This window comes from Apteryx rowi, unplaced genomic scaffold (genome assembly GCF_003343035.1).
Source record: "Apteryx rowi isolate R43461 unplaced genomic scaffold, aptRow1 scaffold_99, whole genome shotgun sequence".
NCBI lineage: Eukaryota > Metazoa > Chordata > Aves > Apterygiformes > Apterygidae > Apteryx > Apteryx rowi.
Genome location: NW_020451304.1, coordinates 2,291,418 through 2,319,388, shown reverse-complemented (window position 1 = coordinate 2,319,388; position 27,971 = coordinate 2,291,418). Strand labels below are relative to the sequence as shown.

Sequence of the window (27,971 nt, the reverse complement as noted above, 5' to 3'; positions counted from 1 at the left end):
GGGGCCGGGGCGTGTCGGAGCCCCGGGCGGCGCCTTTCGGGCGCTCTCGTGGGCGCCTGCCGCCCTGCGCGCGTGTGGCGGGGTGCTGGGGTGTCCCCGGTGGGGGGGAGTTCCCGGAGCGGGGCCCTGGAGCGGTGAGTGAGGACGGGGCCTCTCGGCGCCGCTTCGGCACCAGCTCGCGTCCCGCCGCCCGGGGCCGCCGCTGCCCCCTCGCAGCGGCGCTGGCGCGGCCGGGTGCTGAGTCAAGGGGTGCTGGGGGCTGAGGTGGAGCCCGGCCTGCCCCAGCGCTGGGAAAGGGCCCCGCAGAGCCCCGGGAGCGGGTGGCACAGCGGCGGCTCCAGCGTGGCGCCGTCTCGCATGATCTTCGGTTCAGTCTCAGCGTTACGAAACCGCCTTCCAAGTGGCGCTTTGTGTTGGCAGCTCCTTGTATCGGTACTCGGATCTGTACCGACCAGTTTCGGTTTTCCAGTTATCTGAGAGCCCTTTCAGTCCGTAAGGGGTTTTGGAGACCAGTGATCCCTCAGCTCCAGAGGAAACAGCATCTTACATGAACAGCGCTTGCTTCAGGAGTCAGATGTGTTGGCTTTCTGGACGGGGTTATACAAGTGTCTTGCAGGGGAGAGGATTAGGAAGAGGATTGTAACTTGATGGAAAGTTTTGCTGGTGGAAAGCAAAGCAGTACACAATAGAAGAAAAAATAGGGGTATAAAGCCAAATATACCAGTTCAAAAGATCACTTTACAAAATAAACTGATGATGAGCATCAAAGCAGTCCATGATTCTGGTAGTTCATCTATTTTAGCTTTGTTTCGCAGTACTAGCTAATCTATAGCAGTCTTTCCTGTTCCCCTCCTGCTGTTTGCTATATAACCCTCTAGCATGCTTTTTTTTTCTTCTTCTTCTTCTGTTGATGCACTTCTTGTGACCTAAACTGGCCGTCAAAATGTCCCATCTAATCATGCTTGTGAAGTACTATTCAGATACTGTCAGTACCAAGTCGGGTACAAAGCACTCAGGATGTTTTGAAGCCTTTCTCTGAGGTTTTAGCAAATTTAGTTTTAATCTGTACCCAAGTGGGCAAACAATGTGGTAGGTTGGCATGTTGGCAAAATACATCGCATATAAAGCACCCGATAGCTGATGTTTTTGAAGAGATCTTAGAAGTTTTAGATAATTGCATCCTTATTTTAATTTGAATTCCCAGTCAAACAGTACAAAGCAGGTTTTTTTAGATGTTTCTGTGATTTCATTTAAAAGTGCAGTTATGAGTCATATGTAGATGCTGAGATATAGTCTGTTAATTCATGAATACGTGCTACTCCTAACAGGACAGTCATTGCTGTGGGCAGCAGTTAAGGGTTTGATGTGGACAAATAAAATCGCGGCTTGAGGTCTGTGTTGCAGCGGGGAAATGCTTTGACCAGTCTTTGAAAAGAGCTCTGCGGGTCGATCATTGCAAAGTCTCCTGGCCATGAGGCTTCAGATGTTTAAATAGTGGTTGTAATTTCCCTTGCCAGTTGTAGCACAAAGCTGTATGGCTGTTTTCAGGTGACCAGACAAACTGTGTCTGTCATCACAGTTAAAACTTTTTTTTTTTCCCGCAGGAACATTAATCAACAAGCTGTTCTGTGCATACGAGGAAACAATTGTTCTAGGTGAAACTTCTTAATTGGAAGGAAGATGCACATTAAAATAGTTCAGACTCATGCAGTCTATTCCACAAAGATAGCTACTGTGTTTCTGTGTCAGTCTTTCCTAATTCTTAAGTTTATAATAGCTTTCATGTTTTCTGTTCACGAGTCTCTTAGGTTATGTTGCCCCACCCTTTCCTTTGGAGGAAACTAACGCATGTTTAATTAGCTTTCTGTTAATTACAGGCCCAAATAGTCAGCGTTACGTATGAATCATGGCTATTTCAACACTTATATGGCTCTTAAGAACTTGCTGGCGTTCAGGGCCGTGGTTGCTCTTTGGAAGAAGTAGTTAGCTGATGGGAAATAGCAGAACGGCTATCCAGTTAATTCTCGCGTCCGTATTTGAGGCTGGTATTCGCCTGAAAGATTTTCTCCTATTTCAGATGCTGGTGGTGATGTTTTTCACTGTTTATGCAAAGAGATGCTTTCCCTTGCTTTTAAAATAGTGCTGTTCATCTCTTTGCAGATGCTGTCATTTGGGATGTTGTGATAGCTTCAGACACTGGTGGCTAGACATGTCATTTTAAGGACATTTTTCTATAGGCAAAAGTTATAATTAAACCTAATACCCTCGTTCCCCCCCCCCTCAGTTTTGATGCACTTCCTAGTAGACATGATCTACCTTGTAAACTTATTTTCAGTAACTAAAGCTACATGTATGCTGCAAAATAGCTTCAGGTGGGGCTCACTACTCTTGATCTGGTGTGGAATTTGGTGCACTGCTCAGCCACTCGTAAAATACAAAACAGCAGCTGCTATTTTGAGGAGTGTGTGGAGGCTTCCCCAGCTTGTCGTCTTTTCTTGCTCTAAAATGCCGTGCCTGGGGATGGCCGTTATGGCAGACAACAACAGTGCTTGATGCTGCGTCAGATGTTCAGAAAATGCTCTTTTGGAGCCCTTTGGTGTTTTCTTACAGGAAGGATTAATACAGATTGTTCATCAAGTGTTATGAAGATTTAAACTTCAAGAGCTAAACCACGTTTACTTCAGTCCAGGGGAAAGGCTGGTGTCAGCCGTTGCTAGGAGTTGTGCCGAGGTTATCTTGGGCAGACTGTTGGTTTCAAGAAGCAGTATAAGGTGAAATGATGGACAAAACAGAGCAGGATGGACTCCGAAGTCAGAAGACAGTGGTTTCCCCCCACCCCCCCAAGTCAAAAGTGTAGAAGGATGAAATATGCTACCCAAAAGTCAAAGGTAGTTTTATACTTTCAAGCTAGCCTGCCTGTTTTGAGTCTTTTATGTCTAAAAATAGGGAGGCTTCACAAGTTTTAATCAACTTTGGTACCAATATTGAAACTTCCTTATAAAGCAGTCTTACCAAGCCCCAGTTTTCACTTCCAGAGTTAGCACGCAGAGCTGTTCACAAACTGCTTTTGCGTAGCCTGTAATAATTATGAACTGGCTTACAGTCGCCTCCTACTGAAGGTGCCTATAGGTTGAGTAAGTGAAGCCTCTTCCCCCTCAGCTGTGCTATGCAGGCTTTCCCAACCAGCTCTTCCATGCAGAGATGACCCAGGCAATCCAGGACTCATAAATAGTTTGTGGATAAGTCAGTGTTTTATCTTCGTGGCAGTGATATAATCCTCACTGACAATTAAGTTGTCTGTTTGCCTATTCTGTCCCTAGGAAGTAGTGATCGCTCTGTGCTAGAGAAGAACTAGCTGGTGGTGTCTGAACTCATGAAGAATCTAAACTACTTCTAAAACTTTCACAAACTACGCTTTCCCCGAAGCCAAAGCTGTACCTGTAGTCTTGGTAAACACTAAGGTGTTACGAGACTTACCTTCGGTTTAGCGTTGGAAAGAATGCATTACGTAAGCCTAGCCCTGTCCGTGTGTGCGTAAATCAGTCCTGTGACAGATCCTGTTTTGATGAAAGGTGCCTCTCTTTCATGTTCCGTAAAGGCTGAGAGTGCGCTTGCTCTTCACTGGGGCTCTAGTAGCTGTTTTAATAGGTTTACTACAAGTTTTTGCAGCTCCCTTGTAATCTGTTTGGTGTGAAAGTTAGCATATAGTCAGTCCCTTGCTGTTGTCAAGAGCTTTGAGTCTGATACAAAAGGTGCGATATCGTAGAGGAATAATTGCTGCTACTTCAGGGCCTGCTGTGGAATACTGACAAAAATGGCCTACGGATTTATGGGATTAAAATTGGAGGAGAGCAAGCTTTGGGGGAACTTAAAGGCTAGTTTTGGTTGTTATATAACTGACCTAGAAATCAAGATATCACATGTAATCTTCAACTGTCTGAAAACTTTTGAGCTCTCTTCTTATCCTGCAGTTTTAATTGTGAAGTAGCACTGATTATGAAAGTTGCATCTTTAGTCTCATGGGAATTTAATGGAAGATCATCGGAGAAATGAAGTAAAATAGTATCTGGTTGCATAATTCTGTGTCAGTGCAGTCTGGTTGGTTTTGCATCACTGTTGATCAGCTTCACTGTTTCTCTCAGTGGAGAGTCAAGATACCTGTGGCTGGATGTCCACTTGGAGGTACCTGGGGTTTGACCCGTACGGGAACGTGGGCATCTAAAGTGGGATTTAAGCGAGCTGTTGCTGCCTGAGTGTTGGCGACCGTCATGGGTCGTATTCTGAGGTCTGCAGCGGTTTCCCCGTGGTGGGACCACGTGACGGGACCTTGCACTGCAGATCGCAGTCTGCAAAGGCTGTCTAAAGACTGGCTGGGGCAAATGTTTTGATGAAATGACTTTGTTGATTTAGATGTACCCTTCTTGCTTCCCAAGAGAAACTTGGGCTCTTGAGACCTGGCACCAGCTGGAACTGAAAATCCTTGTTTCTGAATTACAAGTGCTTTATCGAGCACTTGTATTCAATGGGTGCTGTTGCACTTCAGGTCAGTGGAGAACATCTTAAAAAATAAAAATAAATAAATAAAAAACTACTTCTCCTCCTCCCCCGGCCTTCCCCAACCGTAACGTTTTAGTTCATTTTCATCGATAATGCCTGTATCAGAATGTGTGTTTCCTGTGCCTTGCTCATTCTGTGGGGTTCTTTAGTAAATCTTCAGAGATACTGGTAGGAGGAGGCATGTGACTCGGGGAAGGTGGTGCGGCTGCAGGCCCGCAGCGTTTTGCAGAAGAGCTGGTTTTGCTGGCTTTGGCTCGGATGTCTGCTTCCTTGGCTGTGGTCACCGAAACCCTGCACTGTTTCCACGAGCACTTTCAGCTGTGACTCTGAGAGAGTCACGGAGGGGAACTGCCGGGCAGTCAGCAGGCTTCTCCTCCTCCAAAAATTATGAGTTTCCATTTTCTGAAGTAAGCTGCGGTTTATCAGACATTCTTGGATGACAAACTTGACAGTAAACATCTAGGGGTGTGAGCAAGTGTCAAGAAACCTATGTGAGCTGCTATAATGCTCTTTAAAATGTTTGCTGTGAGTAAACAGGGGCTTATAACTAATGAATAAATGGAAAATTGTAAAATTATCCTAGATATGAAAAGAAAATAAACACGTTGATAGCAAGATGTGTTAGTGAGTTTTGGAACGAACTGCATTATAGCAAGTGAAAAGCTAACTCTGAATTAAACCACAATTTTTTCACTTGCTGGACGCTGTAACAAAATTGTAAATATTCTAAGATGACTATGAAAAAGCTACACARGACGATCTTATCTTTCATGAGAGACCTTCGGCGTGCAGCCCTTCTAATATGTCTGATGTAACATGTGTCATATGCAACGTCTAGCGGCGGTGCACAAGTATTCATCTGCTCTTGCTACAGCTGCAGTTCAGAAAAACAAAGCTCCACCTCTGGAACGGTGCGGAGAGGGGTAGCCCTGGGCAGCCGGCGTCGCGGCGAGGAGTTGGGGCGTCAGGCCGGCGGGCACCCGCCTGGCAACGCGAGAGGTGTAAGTACGAGACGGAAAACGGGAGAGAACACGCTTTTACCTTCAAATTAGTAACAAGGGGAGAGGGACTTTATAAATTTGTAAATAAATACGTGCCTGTGTTTTGCTTTGTTTTTAACTTTACAAGGTCGTGGTACTAATTAACTTAGATATTAGGCTTCCAGGAGGTTTAGTACTGGTGCAGAAACTCTGAAAAGAAGTTTCTTTATCATGGTGTTTTGTGAGGACGGGCATAGGAGGTGTCACTTCTGCTTTCAGAGCACACAAACTGATTAGATTCAGGGCAGAAATATTTGAAGCGTTTGTCAAGCAAACCGGAATATCAGTACATGTATACTATAAATTGCAGTATTTGCTCCTGGGAGGCTCGGTGCTTCTTGCAACTGCTGCAAAGCCTTTTAATGGAGATGCAGAAGATGAGAAAAGGATGTTTGGTGCAGTGCACCTTTCCAAATTGTACTAGTTAACTTTGTTTATGATCTTATGGTACTTTATTTATTTTTTAAGCAGGTGGAATTTTTTCTTACCTTCTTTACTCATGCTGTTCTGACTTCTCAGTGGTCAGGGGCATGGGAGCTGTTGAGAGTCTCCTGCCTCTCCAACTCCAGGAAAAGCCAAACTTGTTCCTTCTTTAGGATTATGTTACTCAGAAGTGAACTTTGAACAGGTCTCGCTTTTATGCAGAGCGTGAATACAAATAAGAGGTCTGACCATGTGAATGCATTGAGGAATTGAGCTTTGAATAAGAAATTATATACCTTTAGTTGGAGGAAGAGGGAGAGAGGGGAATGGATAAGGGAAAAAATCGTTTTAGATACTCAGAGGTTCTAACATACCTTTTTTAGGAATGGAAGATGGTAAAATATATAGTGATTAAGTTGCACAAAGTTGGCTTGAGTTGGATTATTAAATCTATATTTAAAGATCCTCAATTAAACTGGTTGAATTATTCGATTTGTTAAAATATAAATGCTGATCTGCAAAAAATGTCTGTGGAACTTTTTTAATGGTGGCGTGGCTTTAAATGAAGAATAAAACCTTCACTTTAAGTACAGCATGTGACTTTCTTCATATTGATTCAGAGTGACCTTTTTGTCCCTGGATCTGAAAGTGATGTAACTGCAATCAAAAAACCCTTGAAGGGGAGGAAAGGACCTGCTTGCTTTCTCCATGACTTGGTTTCACAGCTTTCTCAGTCTCCCCCAAAAGAATGCGAAAAACTGAAATCTCTTTAACAAGAGACCTGCTTTCCTTACTGCAGTGAAAGATGATGAGCAGAACCTTACTATTAGTTCTGATGTACACAAAGGATTAACAGGATGCCAAAAATAATTGTGGCACTAAAATGTGATTAAAGGTCTGTAGATACAAAGAGCCAGTTTTTGTGCATCTGTACAGAGGCAGTGGAAGTGTAAAAGCACAGCTGGAATATGCTGTTAAGATTTCAGAAAGCAAGATGTTGACACAGGATTGAAGCAAGATGTATTTCATTCTGCTTTGGTTTTTCAAAAATCTCCGAGTGTCCTAAGCACTGAGCTGCTGCTCAGGTGCAAAACCTGAATTTGTGAAACTGGTCTACAGGCTACAGTTGCAGAACTGTTGCAACTTATTTCATCTACCGGGTGATAAGATCAGGCATATTATGTCCTCAGGTGATAGAGACCTCTGTAAGACTTCCCTGGAGCTCAGGGGATGAAAATGTTTTTGCTGATCATGTCCTTAAAGCTCCCTGTAACCTACGGTTAAAATATTGAGAGTGATTGGCTTCACCATTGATGGCAATATTGAAAACTGCACGGTGTGGATTTTTGAATCGCTCAGTACAGGCACCTGCACTAGAAGTCTCTAATAAACGTACTGCTGCAGCTTCTGGTTTTAAGCAGCCGTCCTTAAACTGCAGGTTAGGAGCAACTGTAGAAGAGCTGCAAGCTTTCGCTTCCCCTTTCTTTCCAGACTTTGCGAGCCCTGGCCTGCGGGAAAGGATGGCATTTCCAGCTGCTGCCAGCGTGTGATTTCCTTCTCGCTATTCCTTCCATGTAACTCCAGGTTGTGCAGCTGAGATACCTCTAACTTCTCGTCTGCTAGATAGCTCCACGGTCGGCTGTCCTGCGCGCCCGTATGGTCGGCATAACGACTGCGCTTGAGGAATCAAAAAAATGACTAAAGAAGAGAAACAGAGAGATTTGTGCGAAGGCAAAGTACTCATTTTCCCCTGTTAGTTTATCCATGAGGGAAGTAGAAGCTGTCTTGGATATTTAAAACCTCGCTTTCTTCCCTTTGGTCTGTAGTAACAGAAGTGCATTAATGACTGTCCAGCTGTCAGATGTTTCTGTGGCAAAGAGAAAGGGCGATGTATTTGGCTGCTCTCAGTCATATAAATTAGAAACTGAGTCTTTACAAATTATTTTATTAAGGAACCGATTCCCTTAAAATACAGGTCTCTATAGTGCAACTATTTTTAGGTTATGTCTAGAAACTTATTACTTTTTCAAAGAGGAGGAAAAAAAAGAAGTTTGAAGAGGGATCCCTGATACTTAAATAGATTAGATAATTTGTTTATATTTAATATTAGGAAATATATTTAATATTAGGAATATTTATTTGGTTCCCCCCTCAGAGAAAGTCATATCTATTTCCTGTTACTTTACTTAAAATAACTTGTTTAGATTAACAGGAAACATTAAGCATTTTTTAACTGTGTTTTTTTTTTTTTTTTTTCCAAAATAGTTGGTCGTATATAATTCAGTTTGGAACAAAATTGCTGTCATTTCCCATAGCAGACAGCTGCCTTTGGTAATGACAGTTGTACTCCTCGTCTCTGTTTTGCTGAGTAACGCAAGACGATGCTTTGGTGTTTCTGAGCGTGTCGCGTGCAAGCGTTCCTGGGGCGGCCGGGCAGGAGGAAACGGCCAAGGATCCACATTGCTCGAATATATGAACTTAAGGGACACTCTGAATCTTGGGGAGAAACAAGATTACTCTACAAGTTACTGTCGGTGATTCTTTCATGTAAAAAAATTACTTTTCATCTTGCTAAGTCTGGAGTCTATTTTCTGTTTTCCTCGTGTGATCTTGAGCAATAGTCAAATCTCCTGGCGGGGAGGCAGAGCCTTCCAGCTGCAGGGGGATGCTGACCTAAGAGCAAGCGGTGTGCCCTCATCATTTTTTGGTTTTGGTTCAAAAATCTTCTGATTTTTCCTGTTAGAGGAAAGGAGTCCTAGGGAAGCCTTCGGTTACGAATGCGAGAGCCGGACTCTGAACTGCTCAGGTGCTCGCTGGCTTACGTGACACTTTCTCTGTTGTGATTCCCAGGAGTAAAACGGGGTTGGATTCGGTGGCCCAGCCCTGCCTTCCAGTCTAGCGTCCGTGTATGTCAGCACAGCGATCCGAGTGCTGGTGTTTTAATATGCAGATCTTAAACTTGGTTGTTGCCGGTGATCCTGTGCTGCTTTTACCCTAAAATGAACCCGGCGTTTAGAATTAGAATGAAGTCGTTGAAATGCCCTTGGGAGCAAGCTGGCACGTGGGGCAGCTACTGTCAAGGGAAAAGAGAAAAGGGGGAGAAACCACAGCTGGATCCCTGGCAGATGAGACCCTGCTCAGTGATGGTGGGGGCGTGAAGAGCCTCTTGGTTGCAGTCGCTTTTGCAGCTGCCTACAGGTCAAAGCCTTGCAAACATGTGTGACCGCTGCCGTCGGCTTTTGGTGCCGAACGGTTATATAACGGAGCCCTTCCTCCTCTGGCCTTTATTTTGTTACTATGGAAGTAGCCAGGAATTAAAGCCGGTGGCTTGTGTCAAAAAGACAAGCCTGCGAAAGAGTCGTGCTAGCAATCTGGCGTCAAGTTTGTCTTTTAACCCAACCCTTTTTCTCTCTTCAAACAGGAAGAAAATGAACCTGAAGTCTGAACGCAGAGGAATTCACGTGGATCAGTCGGAGCTGCTGTGCAAGAAGGGCTGCGGTTACTATGGCAATCCTGCCTGGCAGGGCTTTTGCTCCAAGTGCTGGAGAGAGGAATACCATAARGCCAGGCAGAAACAGATTCAAGAGGACTGGGAGCTGGCAGAGCGGTAAAGAAGCCTCTCTCTTCCTTCATCTCTTACAGTAGGATGACTGTACTAAACACTGTTCCTCTCTCTTGTTTTTAAGTTGTATTTGCCCTGGCTCAGTTTCATCGTAAATTCTCGAATTTGACCTTTGCAGCAGGAATTAAAATCTTCCTTTCGATGCAAAGTTGGATATTTATGGCGTTCTAATTTAAGAGTTTTCAGCAGAAAGTCTGTGGAGTTACAAATGTAAACAAAAAATCCTCCAAAACCCCTCAACGAATACTTTGACCTAATTTGTATACTGAAATCTGTAATTCTAACTAGCAGTTGGAAGGGTGAAAATGACAGTTTTGATTAAAATAACCCTGCCTCTGGAGACAGTGGTTATTGTCTTGAACGTAGCCAGCGCAATGGTTTAGCGTTTCAGCTATTCCTTAAAAAATTGTTTTTAATTTTGTCTGTGGTCAGTTAAACTGCAGGGTAAGCCCAAAGGAATCAAAGCTTTTCAATGATTTAAGTTATTTTTCCAAGCAAGCTTTTTTGCAAAACAGTCTAGTTTTTTCTAGCATGCTCAATGCTTGACCCTGAAAACAGAGTGAGAAAATAAGAGCAACTACAACTGCTTTTTGTTGGATTTGGGTAGAAAATAAAAGCACTATCACCTGCCTGGGAAACTGCAAAATATCCTTTGAATGTATATGGCACCAGAGCTGTCTCTCTTGTCACTTCCAGGTGTAAGTTACGTGACATCCCCCTGAAAATTAACTGTTTTAAGGCTGCATGAATTTTTGAGGCGGGGGAGCATGTGGCCCCATCAGTTTCTTAACCGTCCGTGCTGGGTTGCCCGGCAGTTGGCTTGAGCTGCCCGGGATGTTTGTTCACACTGGCACAGAGCTTCTGCATCTCCTTGCCTTGACGTTTCGGTGGTATATTCCACAACTTTATCTAGAAAAAAAACAAATGCCTGAGAAACATATCTGCACTTGAATCTGAAACCTTTTCCGTGAACTTGTTACCTAGTGAAAGTTGACCAAGAGCATTTAAAAAAAAAAAAAAAAAAAAGGGGGCAGTGTTACACCAGCCTGCCTGTAGAAGGTCGCATCCGTGGAAGTTTTCTGAACTTGAGTCCAGACTGATGATTGTTTCTAAGCCCTAAGTTATCTGGTACCTAACTAGTCTCAACCCTCTTCCCTTAGGCCTTGAAGTAGCTTTTTTGGGAGGGGGGGAGGAGGGGGAATCTCTCCTTCCTGTCTGTCACTGGAACAGATTAGCTGCAAAGATGGGTGGAATAAAGTGCTTGAAGCTTTTTCTAGCCTGTTTAGAAGCTGCCAGGTGAGCTGTTGAGTATACAGTACAGAAGACGTCTTTTTTTTTCCTCTGTTGTGAATTTGGCTTAAACAGCTAATAAGAGCTTCAGTATTAGCAGAGCAGGTAGTTATGTTTTCAGTCTTATAATGTCTAGGTATAATAATACTGGGCCTCTAAGAAATTCATTAATAAGTAACTGTTCAGTAAGGAGATGCTAAAGAAACAAGCTACGATCATTTGCTTCAGTGAACGAACAGGCTTTACAGCACAGATAGGATGTAATTCCTGCCTCAAGAGGTTACAAATGCAAGACCATTTATATTCCATCCTGGGCTGGATGAGTGTTTAAAGAAAGTTACTTGACCCTTTACCATCTTGAAAAGAAATAAAATTGAACCCATTTTAATCCTCCTGCATAAGAAGAAAAGTAGCCTTTGCAGGGTTAGTATGTTTGTTTTCCTCCTGCAGAGGGGTTGCTTGAAGGTTGCAAAAACATTTTTAGGGTAGAAAGGGTTCATGTGTTGGGTGACAAAGACATCTCAAAACACAGAAAGTAGTTGTGATGATATATGCAGTGAAACCCAGGATGGGAGCAGGAGTGGAGAGTGGCAGAGTGGACCGATGGAAGTGCTCTTACTCTTTCTCTTCTTCCACTCCCTACGGTCTTTTCCCTCCTCTCTACCTTTGGAGTGGCTAGTACCCAGTTTTGTGAAGGTAAGATCCAAGGTCAGGACATGAGGGGAAGGTGACCATGATGACATTTCAGTCTCCTCCCTTCTGACATTACTGTTTAATCCTTCCTGGCCATCTTCAGCCTTCCCTCGCTTCCCCTGTAACAGTGGGGAAAGAGGGGACACAGTGTAGTGAGATGTGCGATAGGCAGCTAGAAACGAAGAGGGGGATGGAGGAGAACCGGCATGCCAAACGAGTAACTTATTGCACAGGAAACTAACTTAGCTGTGCTGGTTTTAACCACTTTAATTAGACCTACATCCTTCTAATCCTAGGCTTCAGCGTGAGGAGGAAGAAGCATATGCCAGCAGTCAGAGTACCCAAGGGGCACAGTCGCTGACCTTTTCCAAATTTGAGGAAAAGAAAACCAATGAGAAGACACGAAAGGTGACTACTGTGAAGAAGTTCTTCACTGCTTCTTCCAGAACAGGAGCTAAGAAGGGTAACTTTTTTCCTTTGTTTTTTAATGGTTCTGTATAACATGTTAAGTTAGTATTTTTGACAACCGTATTCTACTAAAATACGGGCTATATAAACTGTGAGCTTTGAGCATTACTTGCATAGCCCCACACCTACATGTTTCACTGCTTAAAGAATAACAGAACTGCTTTGAATTTGATCAGTTGTATTTTTCAGAAACCGTGTTATACTCTATTTTACCAGGCATTTTTGCTGTGTATGTCTTTAAGACATGAGCACCTGGTGAATTTTTAGAGGGTTCTAAATTCAACATGTAATTCATAAATAATTCTGTCAGTTTTATGACTCTGTGGATAAACTCCCAAATTTATGTAACTGACGAGAACAGTCTGGAAATAATTTTCCTTCCCAGACRCTCCTTCTCCTTCTCTGCATTTGGGGAGGGGGGAACAGAATTGAAAGGAACTTGAAGTTACAGGAGCGGTAAACAGTGTGTGTGTGCTGTACTCAGTTAAAGACAGGGGATAGTGGTACTCATCTTTAAAAGGTCGTGATTGTCATCCTAATATAGATGGGAACTTGGCCAAAGTTGCTGGCTGTCCCAAGAAGCAGAAAATGAGTTGTCTGTTTTCATGAGAACTTTTTGGCTTACGTTGGAGGAAAGATTTTCAAAAATTTGAATTCCTGTAGCTGTGAAGCAAGGCAAATCTCCTGCTCTTCCTGYGTAAAGTACTACAGAGATTTATAGAAGATGTAGGGGTTTTCTTATCCTGAGAATTTTTGGTTTGTCACTTACAGTTCAGAAAAATGCTTCTGCATCTTCCCTTTCATAACCTAGGAAGGTGTGCAGCATGGAATCTATAGTGTTCCAACAGATGTTAATGTAGCCGTACCACTAGTTAGCTCATGAATTACACCAAGATAACACTGGTTCAAAATGTTGATTTTTAAAAACTGGGTTGATTAGAGTAGAGATGTTTACATCAGTTTCTCTTCATGCTTTTAATAACTGAACTTAGAAGATTTGACTTTAAACTTAAGTGTAGAGGCACTGGATGCAGGATATATTTGAAAAAGTTGGAGTAGTGATGCTTCTGGAGAGTGGGTGCTATGTGTGAAGTGCTACTGAAAATGCACAAAAATGTGAGCTTTTTGGTGACCATAATCTTTTAAGTAGAACAGTGGACTTCTAAACTTGTGCACATTTCTGTTTTAAAGTGATACAGAAGTTCTTCCATTTAAATGTAATATTTCTTGAGGGCAGTGGTATGTGGGTTGTGAATACAAAGTTTGTTGGCTGAATAGTTATCCTAGAGCATGTGTACAAGGAAAAAATGATTAATGGCACYGATGCCTTTGCATGGCAGTAACTTCCATGAGTTGCATGCTTTGACTTGGGCACAAATGATAAAATGCTTGACTCTCGAGGAGGAATTCCAGAGGAAGAAGCAAAATCGGTGTGTCTTAACCTTATAGACAACTCATTTSCTTGATGAGAAATTGTAAATATACCTGGATTTCACCTTAGAAATTGTCTTGGTGCATGAGCACCAGCTAGCTAAATGAGGCATTTTGTGATGTATTAAATTTTTTTTTTTATTTTTTTTACATTTGTTTTTCTCATTTCCCGTGTTTTGTTCTTTTGTGCCGTTCACTGTCTCACCTCACACACTCCTGCTTTTGGTGTCTTGCTTGCTTTTGCATTTATTTCAGTGGCTCAAGAGAAAATCATTAAGCAAGGACAGCTTGGGAGGGAGCGAAATGCTGATAACATTCTCAGGGACTTGAAGGAAATTTTTACTCCCTCCTGGGAACTGGCTTCCCCTACTGAAGGTAATGCAGCACAGCTTGAGCAAGCTGTCTGCCTGGTTTTAGTAAGCTTACTTAGTTGGGCTTTGCAAAATACAAACTAGGGTTGTGCCAATAATAACCCRTGCTATTGGATATGAGGGTGACAAAAAAGCAAATCTAGCATTCTGAAGCAAACTTGAATCTCTAAACCAATTTTTCGCTTATTGTTGGGTAGAATTCAGGAATAAAACTGATGGTGCTTTGAGCTCTGCCTTAGCTTGTCATCTGAAGGATTATACAGTTTCGAAAAGATCACCTTTCTGAAAGAAGCAGCTGGTTTTTGTGCTGCTTCATTTTTTTATAGAAAAAATAATTCCAGGTTGCCAATGAAAATCTGATTATAAGTTGAAACTACTTCAAAGTAATAGTTCACACTTCAAGAACACTTGCATTATCAAAACATCTTCCAATATTTGGTATATTAATCAAGAAGACAATTTAATATTGAGACAAGAGGACATTCTGGTTTCCTTTAAACCAAAAAGGCACCAAAACCCATGATGTGAACAGATTTAGGATCTTATCCTTTGCTACTTGCTTGGCATTTTGACGAGCTCTGCCAGCTAAAGAAAATACAAGATGTACAGTGTCTTTATTTTGCTAATTATATAAACGGATGGGTGCGTGTAATAGAGCTAATGACAGCACTTTTTTTCATATTCTTTACGCTGACTCAAATCCGCAACCATGGCACAACCATAGTGCAATGCCTGAGTGCTAACCTTCTGCTGTGACACCTAGCACTTCGTAGAATGCCTTGAGAAAGATCTTAGTGTAAATATAGCGTTCGTTCTCTGTACAAGGCGATCCTTTCCTAACTTCCCCTGCTCTTCGTTTTGGCTTATCTTTTCTGCTAGTTTCTCTTTAACTTGGTCAAGTGGACTTCTGTAATCACTTTCTTTGTAGGTAGATTTACTTAGCTCTTATAGAATATAGAATATATAGAAAATATTTTGTTGCTGAAATTACATATATTCCTGTAGACCTCAGTAATCAGTGCATATTGTGCAGATTCGTTTTCCTCAGATCAGGTTTTCAAAACAGAGAATAACAAAGTCACAGAATTTCTGAGTATCTATGTATAGTTCTTGGTGTGACTCATTGAAAAGACAGTTCATTCTGACGTGCAATTTTTATTAGTGCCTTTAGTAACTAAAACAATCTATTTGAAATTTGGGATGAAAAAATTCATATTCCTTAAGCTCAAATAATAGGGTGAGGTTCATTCTTTTTATAATATAATGAGTTCAATATGGATATAAGTCTTTAGCTGTTCTTTGAAATAAAATCATTAATTCATTGTGGGGAAAAAAAATAACTTAAAATTGCTACCCTGTCAGAAGTGGACCTGCTTTCAGTTTTGATTATTTGGAAACAATACTCTTTACTGACTGGGTATGTGATACTTTATTTAACAAATTTAGATCAACGTGCAGTAATTGTTGCCCCTTCAGTTTGAATACTGAACAGATGTTCTACTTTGCATCTTAACTGTAAAGAAGATTAGAAGAAAAACCCTCTGAAAAAATGTTCTAGGATAACTGGAAAGGAGGCTGATTCGCATTAGCTATCTTGATTGCTACAGTTGGAATTTAAATGCTTGTAAAGCCTTCTCCCTTCTTATCACTTAAATACYATAAACGCACTAATAGCATCTAATCAAATTATTCGGGGAAGGTTATGCTGGAGTCTAGAGGTTCCAACAAGTCTTGCGCTGTGGCCAGTTGATCAGGCGTTTCCCAGCCACTGGCTCATACAGCTTTGAATTTACTGTAGCTCAAAACAAACAACAACAAAATGAAAACCAGTAACCCTCCTCAAATCCAGATTAAGCATACCAGCTTAAATATACTAATCTCATTGATTTTTTTTTTCTTTTCTTTACTTTGAAGTTCTGCATGTATGCTTATCGAAACAAGTTTTGTTCTGCATGTTAGTGTTTTCAGCCTGCAAGATGTGCTTGTATCATTCTGATTATGAATGTTTTCATGTTTTCTGTCTCTCTGCTGCTTGCTTTTCATCATGTTCATTTACATCATCTCTATTCAATCCTTCATTTTGAGCAGTGTTGGCTGGCAAGTTGAAAGGTGGGTGAACTAAACTTGGATAGCGAAGATACCAGCTCTGTACGCTTGCCTTGCAGCGTACGCCTCTTCAGAAAATCACATGTGCTGTGTGGAAAAACCCTGCGGCTGCAGCTTTATAAACTTGCATCCAGTGCTGTGTGCAGTCTGTGCTCCCGCCCCGCTCTCGAGGGCCAGGCGGATCCTTCCTTGAACAGATGCGGTGCTTCTGCTCTCGCTGAAACACAAGCGGCCGAGCTCTCGTTTCCGCCGCAGCCCCGCCGGACCAGGGCTGCTGCGTTTGCGCCAGCCTCGTGTTCCCGTTCTCTGGCTCGTGCTGCTCCTGGTGTTCCCGAGACCCAGGCGTAAGCCAGCTTGGGGAGCGGATCCAGCTGAAAAATAACCCTGTGAGAAAGAGTTACTCCTGCTAGGACTACCCCAAACTGCTGCTCCCTGAGCTAGCTGATCAGCCAGCCGAATGAACGCTAGTGTTGGTGCAAGCGAGGGAGCAGGGATGTAAAGGTGAGGCAGCGTGGGAATGGGAGCACTCCTTTAGTTTAAGCTGCGGTGGAATCGCACCTGGAAGCCTTGATCTCGTATGGAGGGATCTTACATGGGAATGAAAATGTAAGAAACTTGAAAGCAAGCCCGTGTTATGGTAATTTGCTAGCATAAGAAGGCCATTAGTGTAAATGGTATCTGGCTATAAATGTTTCACTTTGAATATTCAGTTTCCTACAGTTATATCTAATGATATTCAGTATTTCACATTTAACGCTTTCTTCAGACAAATAGAATGCTTATTCATCTATGAAGCTGAAAAAAAATCTGTACTTTTAATACACGTTAAACACTTCCTGAATTCATACGCAGGTGTAAAAAAAATTAATCTACTGTGTCAAACTTTTCCCAGCAGAGATCCAGGAAGCCAAGGCTCCCAGCCCTTCTATAAACAGGCAGGTTAGCATTGAGACGGATCGAGTATCCAAGGAATTCATAGAATTTCTCAAGACATATCATAAACCTGGACAAGATATCTATAAACAATGTAAATTATTTTTGGACACAATGAATCATAAAAGGGTAAGTGTCTTGCATGTCTTTTACAAAAAATAAAACAAGGAAATTGGGGAAAGATGGAGAAAATACTGCACTCTTTCCAGCAGTGTTTAGATGTTGTAAATAGGAATCTCTGGCTGGCATGCTTAGTCGAATGAAGATATAATGGCAGTCTTAAATTCTGAGTATCTTGTTTCTATAGGTTTGGTATGGCATGTGACCAAAGAAACACCCAAATTCCAATATTTCAGATATCCTGAAAGAACTGTCCTTTGCATCCCTAAGAAATTAGTTCTGAAAAATGACATGTCTGATGGACAAATAATCTGTTAGATAAAAGTGATTTGGGAAAACTATACTATATTCCATAGGCAGTGTTTAGATATCTTAGGTTTATAAACTTACAGAGATGATAGAAGAGACGTGTGCTGGTTGATACTGTATTTTTCAGGAGGGTATTTGATTTGATTGTGGCCCCCCCGCAACAAGGGATGCCTCTTCATTCTCTGTATAAAAACTATATTGTCCTCCCTGAAATATTAATGCGACTGTAGTGCCACCTACAGGAATCCTGCAGGATTYGGTACTCGGTACCTCTCCTTTTTACTGCCTTTCCCTTTTAGTTTGTAGTTACTCAAATGGGATCATCAAATTTAACTGGAATTAAAGGAAGTTCTGATGGAACCTAACCTGCTCTCCACTTTGAAAACATCTTGAAGTTTTTTTTTTTTTTAGAATTGATTCACTTTGAACATAGAGTTTGTGGTGATTGTGGAGCTATTATTGGTTATAAACACTAAAGGTGTTCTTGTCTACCTGATTCCTTGAGCGTTTGGGCTAATCAAAGAGAAGTTCTTCTCAAGACTGAATTTGCTACTACATTTAAACCAAGCCCAAAATGCAGCACTGCCATCAGAGTTGAGACTTCGTGTTCAGAGAGACTGTCTTGGTTTTGGCCAAAGGAAATTCAGCAAAATTGATACTAACCCTGTGAGCCTCTGTGTTCTTCAGTAGCTCAATTAACACTGCCTTTTAGGCATTAACTATTTCACAAATAACATTGTGAATATATTTCATAGTAACGTTGCCATTGAAGTGTTTACTGTATAAATATTCTTTCAAATTTATAACTTAAATTCTTGGTTTTTGATATAGCGCATATCATCTTAAAAAGTTACAGTGACAAAATTGGGAACATGCATTCTGCTTAAATAATCTGTGCTATCTTGACCTCATCAGTAGGAGGCGTAATTGGGAAAAGGGCATTGCATCTATCCAGTTCCACTGCTAATATATATCTGTTCAGCAAATAAATATTAATCTTTTATATGTTAAGGAGCTCATATGTCTTGGTTTCTCATGTTCTGAATATAATTTAGCCAACGTAAACACCTCTGAGGATTTATTTGCATTCTCAGACTGTTACTGCAGCTGGACACTTTCCATTAAAGAACGTCAGAGGCATTGCTGTCATTTCTCCAGCACATGCAGACTTAGCCAATTTTCTGTTACAGGATTTAAGTATTGAGGAACAATCTGAATGTGCCCAAGACTTCTATCAAAATGTAGCAGAGAAATTACAGACGCGTTGGAAAGGTACTGTGTTCCTCTTCGTCCTATCTTACTGCTGAAAAAGTAACATTCTGAGGATAAAGCCTCTTGCATTTCCCAGTAAAAACAAAAYGCTTCCTAATCACCTCTAAGAAATGCTGTTAACAACTTTTAGTGCCATAATTAGAGCTACTCCCAGAAGCATTTTCTTTAAAGTTTTGCAGTCTAAATCTGTTTTTACAGTTTTTTTAAAACTTTCAATCAAATGTGATTCAGTTGTTTTCATTTCCTGTCCTTTAAAATTTAATATTCCTCAAAAAATGAGGCTGAATACCTAGCGTCAACCCAACTAACAGGCTGTAATCCTTGTGTTACGCTGCAGTGCCCAAGAAGTCGATGGGTAAAATTCTCATTGGTTTGACAGGGGAGTGTTTCTGTTGCAGACTACTTTTATGTGCCTGGTATGTAAACGGCACGTCTTAAACATAGCCAGATTGTGTTTTTTTCTTTTGAGTGGTAAACATGAACAGAGAACTTGAACCTCACTGGAATTATTCTCAAAAACTGTATCTTCAAGAAATGCTCTTGTAAGCTATAAATGACTGAACCTAATTCATGTGCTGCATTTGCTAAATGAACGTGCTTCATTGTGAAGCTGTGCATGAACTTACGTAGTCATGTCAATGCGGTGTTCTCACCATCATATTGCTACTTCTGCTGTAGAGAATGAAAATATTCTAAGTGTATCAGTTGTTTATTAACTCAAGAATGTTTATGTGATACACTTTGCACAAGTCAGCAGTACTGATTTGGTGATACTCTAAGTTGTATTAAATCTTCAAAACAGTCTTACAATACTTTATTTACTGTATTGGGGACACTATATTGTGCGTGTGGCACTACTATATTGTGTGTGTGGAATTTTTACCTTTCAGTGTCCCCGGAAAAAGTTGAGAAAGCAATGGATCAGATCGAGAAATTCATTATGACTCGACAGTATAAATATGTCTTTTGTCCTGAAACAACTGATGATGAGAAGAAGGATCTTGCTGTCCAAAAGAGAATCAGGTAAGTGTTTGAAACAAAAATAGCTGAGTACTCCACGGTGCTGTCAGTGGTCTCTGAAACAAGCATCYTAAAAACCTCATGCTGCGCAGACAAAAATAGCAATCATTTTAGCTAATAAGTGTTAAAATATTTTATTTAAGAAATAGAATGAATGAATAGAATGAATAATGAAAGGTACTACACTAGGAAAACTTATTGGTGTCCTTTTGTTAAATTATAGCAAAAAATGAAATTTTTTAAATTGAAATAATAGATTACTTCAGTGGAATAAGTTGATTTATAACTGGATTAGTGCCTCGTTTAAATAAAACACTCCTCTTGCATTTTATTAATTCAAGAAGCAACTGATTTCAAACACCTGAATGTTATTGGCACTGAATGTTTTAACTTTTTTTTTTTTTCCCAACCCTTGTTATAGAGCTTTGCACTGGGTAACTCCACAAATGCTGTGTGTTCCTGTCAATGAAGAAATTCCAGAAGTCTCTGATATGGTTGTAAAAGCAATTACAGGTTTGTGAACTAAAACGTTTTTTGTTGTTGTGTTTTGGGGTGTTTTTGTTTTTGTTTTTTGTTTTTTGCTTTAAGTTTACAGCTTTAAATTTCAGAACTCTTGTTCTTGGAGATTATTTTCTGCTGTAATGAGAAAAGGGGTCCAGACTTCTAGATTTGCAGTAGTCTGTGTGTTGTTGGACTAGTTAATCTGTAACGCAGGAATAATTTTCTTACTACAAAAGTGTTTAGACTGACTTAATCTATTTGAGATGCTTGGACTGAACCAGCAAAAGGTCAGATAAATAGATATTTTCATGGAATATCAAGTACTGTAGAGAAAACTAGTGCAATTTCATCATTGTGCAGTAAATGTCCTACTCATTTAAGCGTATGATTAATGTGACTTTAATTATCTGAGGACCTTTTTGTCTTACAGATATTATTGAAATGGATTCGAAGCGTGTCCCTCGTGATAAATTAGCATGCATCACCAAGTGCAGCAAGCACATATTTAATGCTATTAAAATCACAAAAAATGAACCAGCTTCTGCTGATGATTTCCTTCCAACACTTATATACATTGTTTTGAAGGGAAACCCACCCCGCCTGCAGTCCAACATCCAGTATATAACACGCTTCTGTAATCCAAGCAGGTTAATGACAGGAGAAGATGGCTACTATTTTACCAATCTGGTAAGTGTGGGAATAGTATTGATGCTTTATACGAGATTCCTCCCCGTCCAAATGGAAGGAAATTCCCAGTAAAAGAAAATGCATCATAAAATTGTAGAAGGAAAATTAAAGCTGCTCTTGAAACAGTGGCTCAGGTCACTTTGGGTACAGCAAGCTCTCTTGCTTTATATCTCTTCTTTCTTCCACCTCTGCTTTTCAAACCAGAACCTCTGCTTTGCTTTCTTTATAGTATGAAGCCCTTTATTGAACAGTCTGATGCTAAGACTTGAGCACATTTTTATTCTGTAAGGAGATAAGTGCTTGCTGTTGCTAAATCCTGGGCTCGGGCAGTGCAGATATTACGCGTGCAAAGTTCGCCATTTAAGCCCATAGGAGCCCATGATCTCCAGAGGTCCCTTCCAACCTCAGCGATTCTGTGATTCTGTGAGTTTATCCTGTGAAGGGACTGCAGAACTAGGCCATTAATGTATGGAAGTAAATACGATTTTTAAAGCTTCTGCAGGAGGCATTTATTTATGTGCTTGTTTATACCAGAAAGAATTATGAGCTTGGCTCCTCTGCAGTTCATCTTAAAGCGATTCTTTAGAAAAATGTGTAGCTGAATGGAATACTTGCAATATTAAATGTTCCTTTTGGTAGGACGAGAGCATGCCCAAGGTGAGATGGGCATCTCGGCATTCCTTCCTGCCGAAGGATGAACTGAGAGCATAGCAGATCTCTGCTGATTGGATTATTAACTATTAATAGTGTTCTCGTTTAGTCATCATGTCTTGTTCCTTCTGATCTCTCACCTCCAAAATGCAGCRGCCCTGACGTTTGTAATGCAAGTTATCCAGTCAGTCTCTGTTCAGCTGCAATAGTATCTTCCTRTATCGTGCTCTGAGTTTTTGACTACTTTGAACTTTGGGAAGGGGAGAGAGATATGTGACCTGTATGGTAGAGCTGGCTGCCTGAGAAGGTCTTTAGAAGCTATCTGTTGAGGCGTTAAATAAAATAATATGTTACTGGTCCAACTGCAAGGTTAAGAAGTAGAGCACAAGTTTCAATTTATAGCCTGCAGTAATACTCGCTCTCTGTTCTGTTCATAGTGCTGTGCTGTGGCCTTCATTGAAAAGCTGGATGCTCAGTCTTTAAATCTGAGCCAAGAGGATTTTGATCGTTATATGTCTGGTCAGACATCCCCGAAGAAGCAAGAATCTGACAGTTGGTCGCCTGATATGTGCGTGGGTGTTAAGCAAATGTATAAAAACTTAGATCTCCTATATCAGTTGAATGAGAGACAGGAAAGAATTGTCAGTGAAGCCAAGAAGCTTGAGAAAGACCTGATAGATTGGACTGATGGAATCACAAAGGAAGTGCAAGATATTGTTGAGAAATATCCGTTAGAAATAAAACCAAAAAATCAAGCCTTAGCAGCTATTGACTCTGAAAATGTGGAGAATGACAAGCTGCCCCCACCACTGCAGCCTCAAGTTTATGCAGGATAATTATCAGTGTTAACTTTGAAAGGCATCCTTGTCCTCACCTAGTACTATCTGCTACTTGGAAAGGGAAGTAAATTCAAGGGTAAAAACCAAATGAGTTTAAATCAGTACATTTTTAAAGGTACATTTTTTGTTAGTTGTAATAAATTGTATTTATTTTAGTCAAAGTAGATTTCTATTAGGCTTTTGTGGGTTTTTGAACTGAACTTAAATTTTCTACACAAACCAGTGTAATTTTTAAGCAACACTAGTCCATTGACATCTTTTTCCTGAAAGCTTCCTTCTAAGCATGCACTTACATGTTTTTAATAATTAGTTTAACTTAAGAAAATTTTGAGTTCTGGCAGAAACTGGAAAGGTACCAATGTTAGTCTGAATTTATTCTGTAGCTGTAAAGATGAAGTATATATTGTAAAATATGTAAAATTGTAAATAGGTTTAAAATCTAACGTCTCAACTGTGCATGATATCTTGTGTATTAGTGAAAATGATATAGAAAAGTGTTCATCCTAGCACCTTTCAGTTGAATCCTTTTGCAGTATAAAGGCAAGCACACTGTTACTGTTTCAATAAGCTATGTGATATAACTGATGAATTGCAGTCAGAGAGGATATTCTTGTAATGATTTGAAAACTTCACGTTCATTGTCTTTAAAATTACTCTATAAAAAGAAAGCACTACCCGAAATATGATATTTCTTCATGTAAACATTCTCTCTGCTTTGTCAGTCCACCTGATAACCTTCAGTGGTGCACATAAGTGCTGATACCGCTTCTTTTGAAGAGAATGTTAAGCCAGGCTTCAGGAATAAGAGGAAATATTTTTAATAAAATTGCATAATGTGGAACAAAAAGGGGGGTGGGAGGGGAATAGTGCAAGAGTTGGGTAAAAAGTGGCACTTTTTTTCCCATCAGTGGGCTAGGTCCTGGTTGCTTTTTTGGACAATCCTGGTAGATAAATAAGTTCATATAATTAGAGGCTGCTTTTTAGTGGGAGTGTGAGCCATTGCTCCAAGCAGGAAAGTACACTTTATTTTCATGAAAATGTCACTCTTCTGATCTTTAGTGACCCTCCTTAGCAAAAGAAGTTACCTTGCCAAGTACTGAGCATCCAGGTAAATAAGACTTTATGGCACTAAAACTTTAGATCAGTGTATAGTGTGTTTCAAGTTGACAGTAATAGCTCACTCTGCAAAAAGTAGCCTCTTGCAACAGAACTTTTTTTCATGCCAGTGAAACATTTTATATATCATTTTAAATCTCTTCCAATTAATCTAGTGTGCCATGTCTTGTTTGTGTACCTGTGATATCTAACATCTTCTAAAACTACTTAGCTTAAACAACTCTTAAGTAATGTTAAATTCTTACCATCAAGGAGGAAAGTACCTACCTCTCTGTTATGTTCCGCTGCTTTAAAAACACTGATATTTAAATTTGCACTGCAATAATTTCTGACCAAAACTGTGATTTGTCCCTTTTTGTCAAATATATTTAGCCTCATGAACTGTGCATTCCTAGTGTTTTGGAGATACCTGGTTACCAAAATTCCCCTGATGAGGTGAAGCAATGAGTTAATCAGCCAATGACAGGAAATTAGATTTAGTATATCCACATGGTACTGCTCCCAGACTGTTTAAGATCTGACCCGTGCTTATGGTAAATAATACTGCAAAGTCTTTATTTTCTTTACAAACACTAGGTGCTAATTCTGATATCCAGGTACACAGGTTTTCCTGAAAAAAAAAAACCTTTTAGCTCTTGTATAAATTGCCATGTTTAAATAAAATTGTGTATGGTATGCCCTTGTTAATGAGTTCCTAAAAATCTCGTTACTGGGTTTTGTTATGCTGTTAATGATTAATATGAACCTAATTGTGACTGGTTCTGCGTTCCCTGTGTGTAGGGAGAAAGAAATCTTAGTCATTCAAGTGAAAGCCTAGGTAACAGAATTTCTTTTTCTTTTCAGAAAAGATCATTGTAGCGAATAAGTACTCAAGAATGACCTGCTGGTGCATTTGCTACTAAAGTATCTCTAGTTCATATGCCGTCTTGTTGTCAAGCCACTAAAGTGGGCATTTTTGCAAGCAAATCCTGGGAATCCCTGTAAGGCAGGTAAGAGGGATTCCCATACCCACCTAAAAGTTAGCAAGCGGGAGGAGAGCGGCTTGCTCGTAGCCGTAGTGTAGGCTGGGTAGATACCAAATCTGTGAGCACCTCTTACAGGAATTGCATTCTAGCGTTTGGATAACTAGAACTGCTTTAAGACCTTGTCAATGTTTTATTAGACAAATGACTTGCCTGTAGGTAAAACAGTAAATAGCTTTGTCTTGCTCGAAAGCAAGGTAGTTCAGTTGCCATAGTAATAACCTCCAAGTATCTTACCAGTGTTTAAAAGTCAGAATGGGCAAGTCGTTGTGCACAGTGAGCTGTGAGGTGCCGCTCGCCGAGCTGGGAAGGCGCCACGTCACTTTTCAGCTGAACACGGGCTAAGAAACCCCTCTAGTAAGCAGTCCCAGACGGGATTGGTACTTGCTCTGGGTGCCTGGTACCGGACATTGCTGCACTGTAGAGATACTCTGGTCCCACGGACATGATTGAGATAGGCACACAAGGAACGATGCAGCGAGAGCCCTAGATGAGGGGAAAAAGTTCCAAGTTACTGTTATTGAGCCAGTTCTTTGGACAGTGCTAGAATGGGAATAGGAGCTGTGAACAAGTTATTAGTAAACAGGAGAGTTTAATCAAAATACTGTCTTAAAGTGAATTGGAATATAGGCTGTTGTGCTTTGGCAAGAGTATCAGAAATTCTTTGGTTTTCTCAACAGTCCACTAATAATTCAGTATTACTGAAAATGAAACTGTGGAGCTCATTACTATTAATCAGAATTTAAGTTGTAAATTGCTTCTTTGCATGTTAACTATTTATTTTGCTGTAGTAAAAAACCTATTTTACAGTAAGTACTGATTAATTAAACTGTACAACATCTTTGGTTTCACATAACTGAACCATGAAATTAAATTGATTCTTCTACCCAGCGATCATCAGTGTCTACAGATCCACCGGCATATATTCTCCTCCTGTGGCTGGGCATCTCGTGCTTAAGGCAGGGAGTCACAAGTAGATGTTGACRCATGAACTTAATGCTTATCGTTACAGGACTTTGGGTTTAGCAGTCGTTAATAAAAAGGGGGGCGGAGGGGAGAAGCTGTGTTTCATCTAATAAAGAACCAAACCTTGGAGCCTTATGTGTTACAGTGGCCATAAATTTTGCAGGCAGTTGCAGCTGTCTGTACTGTGTAGTTCAGAGCAGGGTCTAATGGACTAACGGGATGAAACAGCTTGGTAGTACTGGAGCACTAGGATTGCTGTTATCTTCTCTTACTGATCATCAGTTTTGAAAACCCGCGTAACTTTTTTTTTCATATCAGTTTAGCTGGCCAACACACACTGCATAGGTTAATCTAAGCCGTTGTGCTGTTTGGGATGATAAATTTTTCAAAAGCTCCCTTGTTTAGATGAGTAAATCTGAAGGGTATTTGAAAAGTAGCATTTAGAATCCACCCTGGACTTAATGAGAAGATGGGTGCTCCAAAGTGCTTTTTCTGTAGCACATGTGAAATTCTGCTTTGAGCACTAAAGTGGAGGGTGGAAAAGTTTCAGGGGTTTCAGGCTATTAAAAAACTGACTGAAAATGTTAAAATTGGGCCACAGGTGGTGGGATGGAGTGGGGGGGACGGAGGGGATTGTTTTGTTTTCTTGGTTTCCTCCCCTGCTGCCTTTGCTTCTYCTGCAATAAGACCCAACTGGTCCTGGGAGAACTGCTGCCTGAAAGGCAGGTGGGGCTAAACAGTGAAGAATTAGCCCAGGAACTAGAAGTTTTCTCTGTATTTTCAGGAATGCTGTTGGGTTTTGACTTTGGGAGTGATGTAAAATGTTCATATTCTAGTGAATCTATTTAAATTTTTTTAAGAGGATTTCATAATCATCACCTTGTCCTGAGAGCTTCCTGGGAGACTTCCTACTTAATTCCCAATGGGTGAAAAGGGTTTGGGCTCTTTTTTTTTTTTTTTTTTTTTAAAGAAAAGACCACACGAGATGTAGAGGTGACTGGAGAGCACACACGTGTGCTCCCATAATCCACAATTTTTTTGCTAAACTATCAAAATTTTAGCATGAGGAAGAAAATACAAGGTTTTTTTTTTTTTTTTTTTTTTTAATATGGGGAATAAGTCTTCTACCTGAAGGACAGATCAAAATTATAAGTTTCATATAAAGGTAGCTGATCAAGATTTGCCACACTGACTGAAGGATGACTGGAAAATGCAACTTTTGCTCCTGGTGGGTAACTTGACTGAGTTGGTGTTTGTATTGATTAAGAGCYATACCTAAAAGAATGGTTCTGCCCCTCTGGTCTCATGTGAATAGCCATTGAAGCCAAGTACATTACAAGTACTTTTACTTGAAAGTCACATTTTCCTTTCAGAAATCAAGCGACCCAAGCTCATGTCTGAAACAATAGCACATARCTCCTACTTGCTGAAATAAGTTACTTACAACGTTGCCTAAATTAATCTCTGGTATACTCCTCAGTTGCAAGTCAAAATCACAGAATCACTGAGGTTGGAAGGAACCTTGGGAGATGATCTTGTCCAATGCCCCTGCTCAAAGCAGGGTCATCTAGAGCAGGTTGCTCAGGGTCTCGTCCAGTTGGGTTTTGAATCCCCAAGGATGGGGATTCCACACCCTCTCTAGGGAGCCTGTTCCAATGTTTGCCCACCCTCACTGCAAAACAAGTGTTTAAGTGGAATTTTCAGTATTTCAGTGTGTCCTYTCACTGGATACCCCATGGAGAGTCTGGCTTCTTCGCTCCGTCCCACCCAGTGTTTATACACGTTGCTGAGATCCCTAGCAACTGGGCTCCTTAGCACTGGCCAAACAGTTCCAGCTCTCGGCCTCTCCTCCTGCGACGGATGCTCTGATCCCTCCACCATCGCTGTGGCCCTTCGGTGGCCTCGCTCCGGTATGTCCGTGTCTCCCGTGTCCTGGGCAGCCCAGAGCTGGACCTGGCCCTCAGCCGTGGCCTCATGGTGGTGCGTAGAGGGGAAGGGTCACCTCCCTTGCCAGGCCGGCAGCGCTCCTCCCAACGCAGCCCGGGATGCCGCGAGGGCCCCTTGCCGGTGTCCRCCACCGGGACCCCGTGGCCTTCTCGGCCCGTCCTGCGGATGGGTGGGGATGGAGGTGGGAAGTGTTTGGGGAATGTCTACAGCAACAAAGGAGCTCGTGGTGGTGATCTCCAGCTTTCCTCCCCAGCTGCGCGCGTGGGATCTGTCAGGCAGGATCCTCTCTTGGGGCTGGAGCGATCCGGCTTCGGCCGCGGGATTTGGCTTGAGCAGACGCGGGGGAAGGAAACGGAGCTGAGGGCTTTCGGGACGAGGTTGGCAACGCAACCCGCCGGACGGGCTTCGAGGGGTTTTAGAGACTCTCGGCTTTCGTTGTTATGGAAAGCGCGGTCCTCGTTTCAGCAGCTCCCGAGAAGCGGCAGTAACCCCCAGCCGCGCCCCGGGCGCCCCGAACCGGCGCCTTTGCCCGGTTCCTCGGCAAAGGGGGGAGCCCGACACCGAGCAGCCCCCGCGAGGCGGGCTCC

General features: G+C 41.4%; 1 protein-coding gene across 9 annotated transcripts in view; it reads left to right on the top strand.

The window, feature by feature from the left end:
• Positions 1 to 5,404: 5,404 nt before the first annotated feature.
• Positions 5,405 to 27,971, top strand: part of RABGEF1 (RAB guanine nucleotide exchange factor 1) — a 32,787-nt gene continuing 10,220 nt past the window's right edge. The window contains exons 1-10 of one of the 9 annotated variants that reach the window (XM_026055351.1): positions 5,405 to 5,558; positions 9,442 to 9,627; positions 11,922 to 12,088; positions 13,780 to 13,899; positions 16,894 to 17,063; positions 18,554 to 18,635; positions 19,526 to 19,658; positions 20,077 to 20,168; positions 20,587 to 20,843; positions 21,932 to 25,366. In XM_026055351.1, coding sequence (XP_025911136.1) covers positions 9,449 to 9,627; positions 11,922 to 12,088; positions 13,780 to 13,899; positions 16,894 to 17,063; positions 18,554 to 18,635; positions 19,526 to 19,658; positions 20,077 to 20,168; positions 20,587 to 20,843; positions 21,932 to 22,330 — 1,599 coding nt within the window. In that variant the 5' untranslated portion in view covers positions 5,405 to 5,558; positions 9,442 to 9,448 and the 3' untranslated portion in view covers positions 22,331 to 25,366. The other 8 variants (XM_026055349.1, XM_026055348.1, XM_026055350.1 and 5 more) reach the window with 8 other exon arrangements.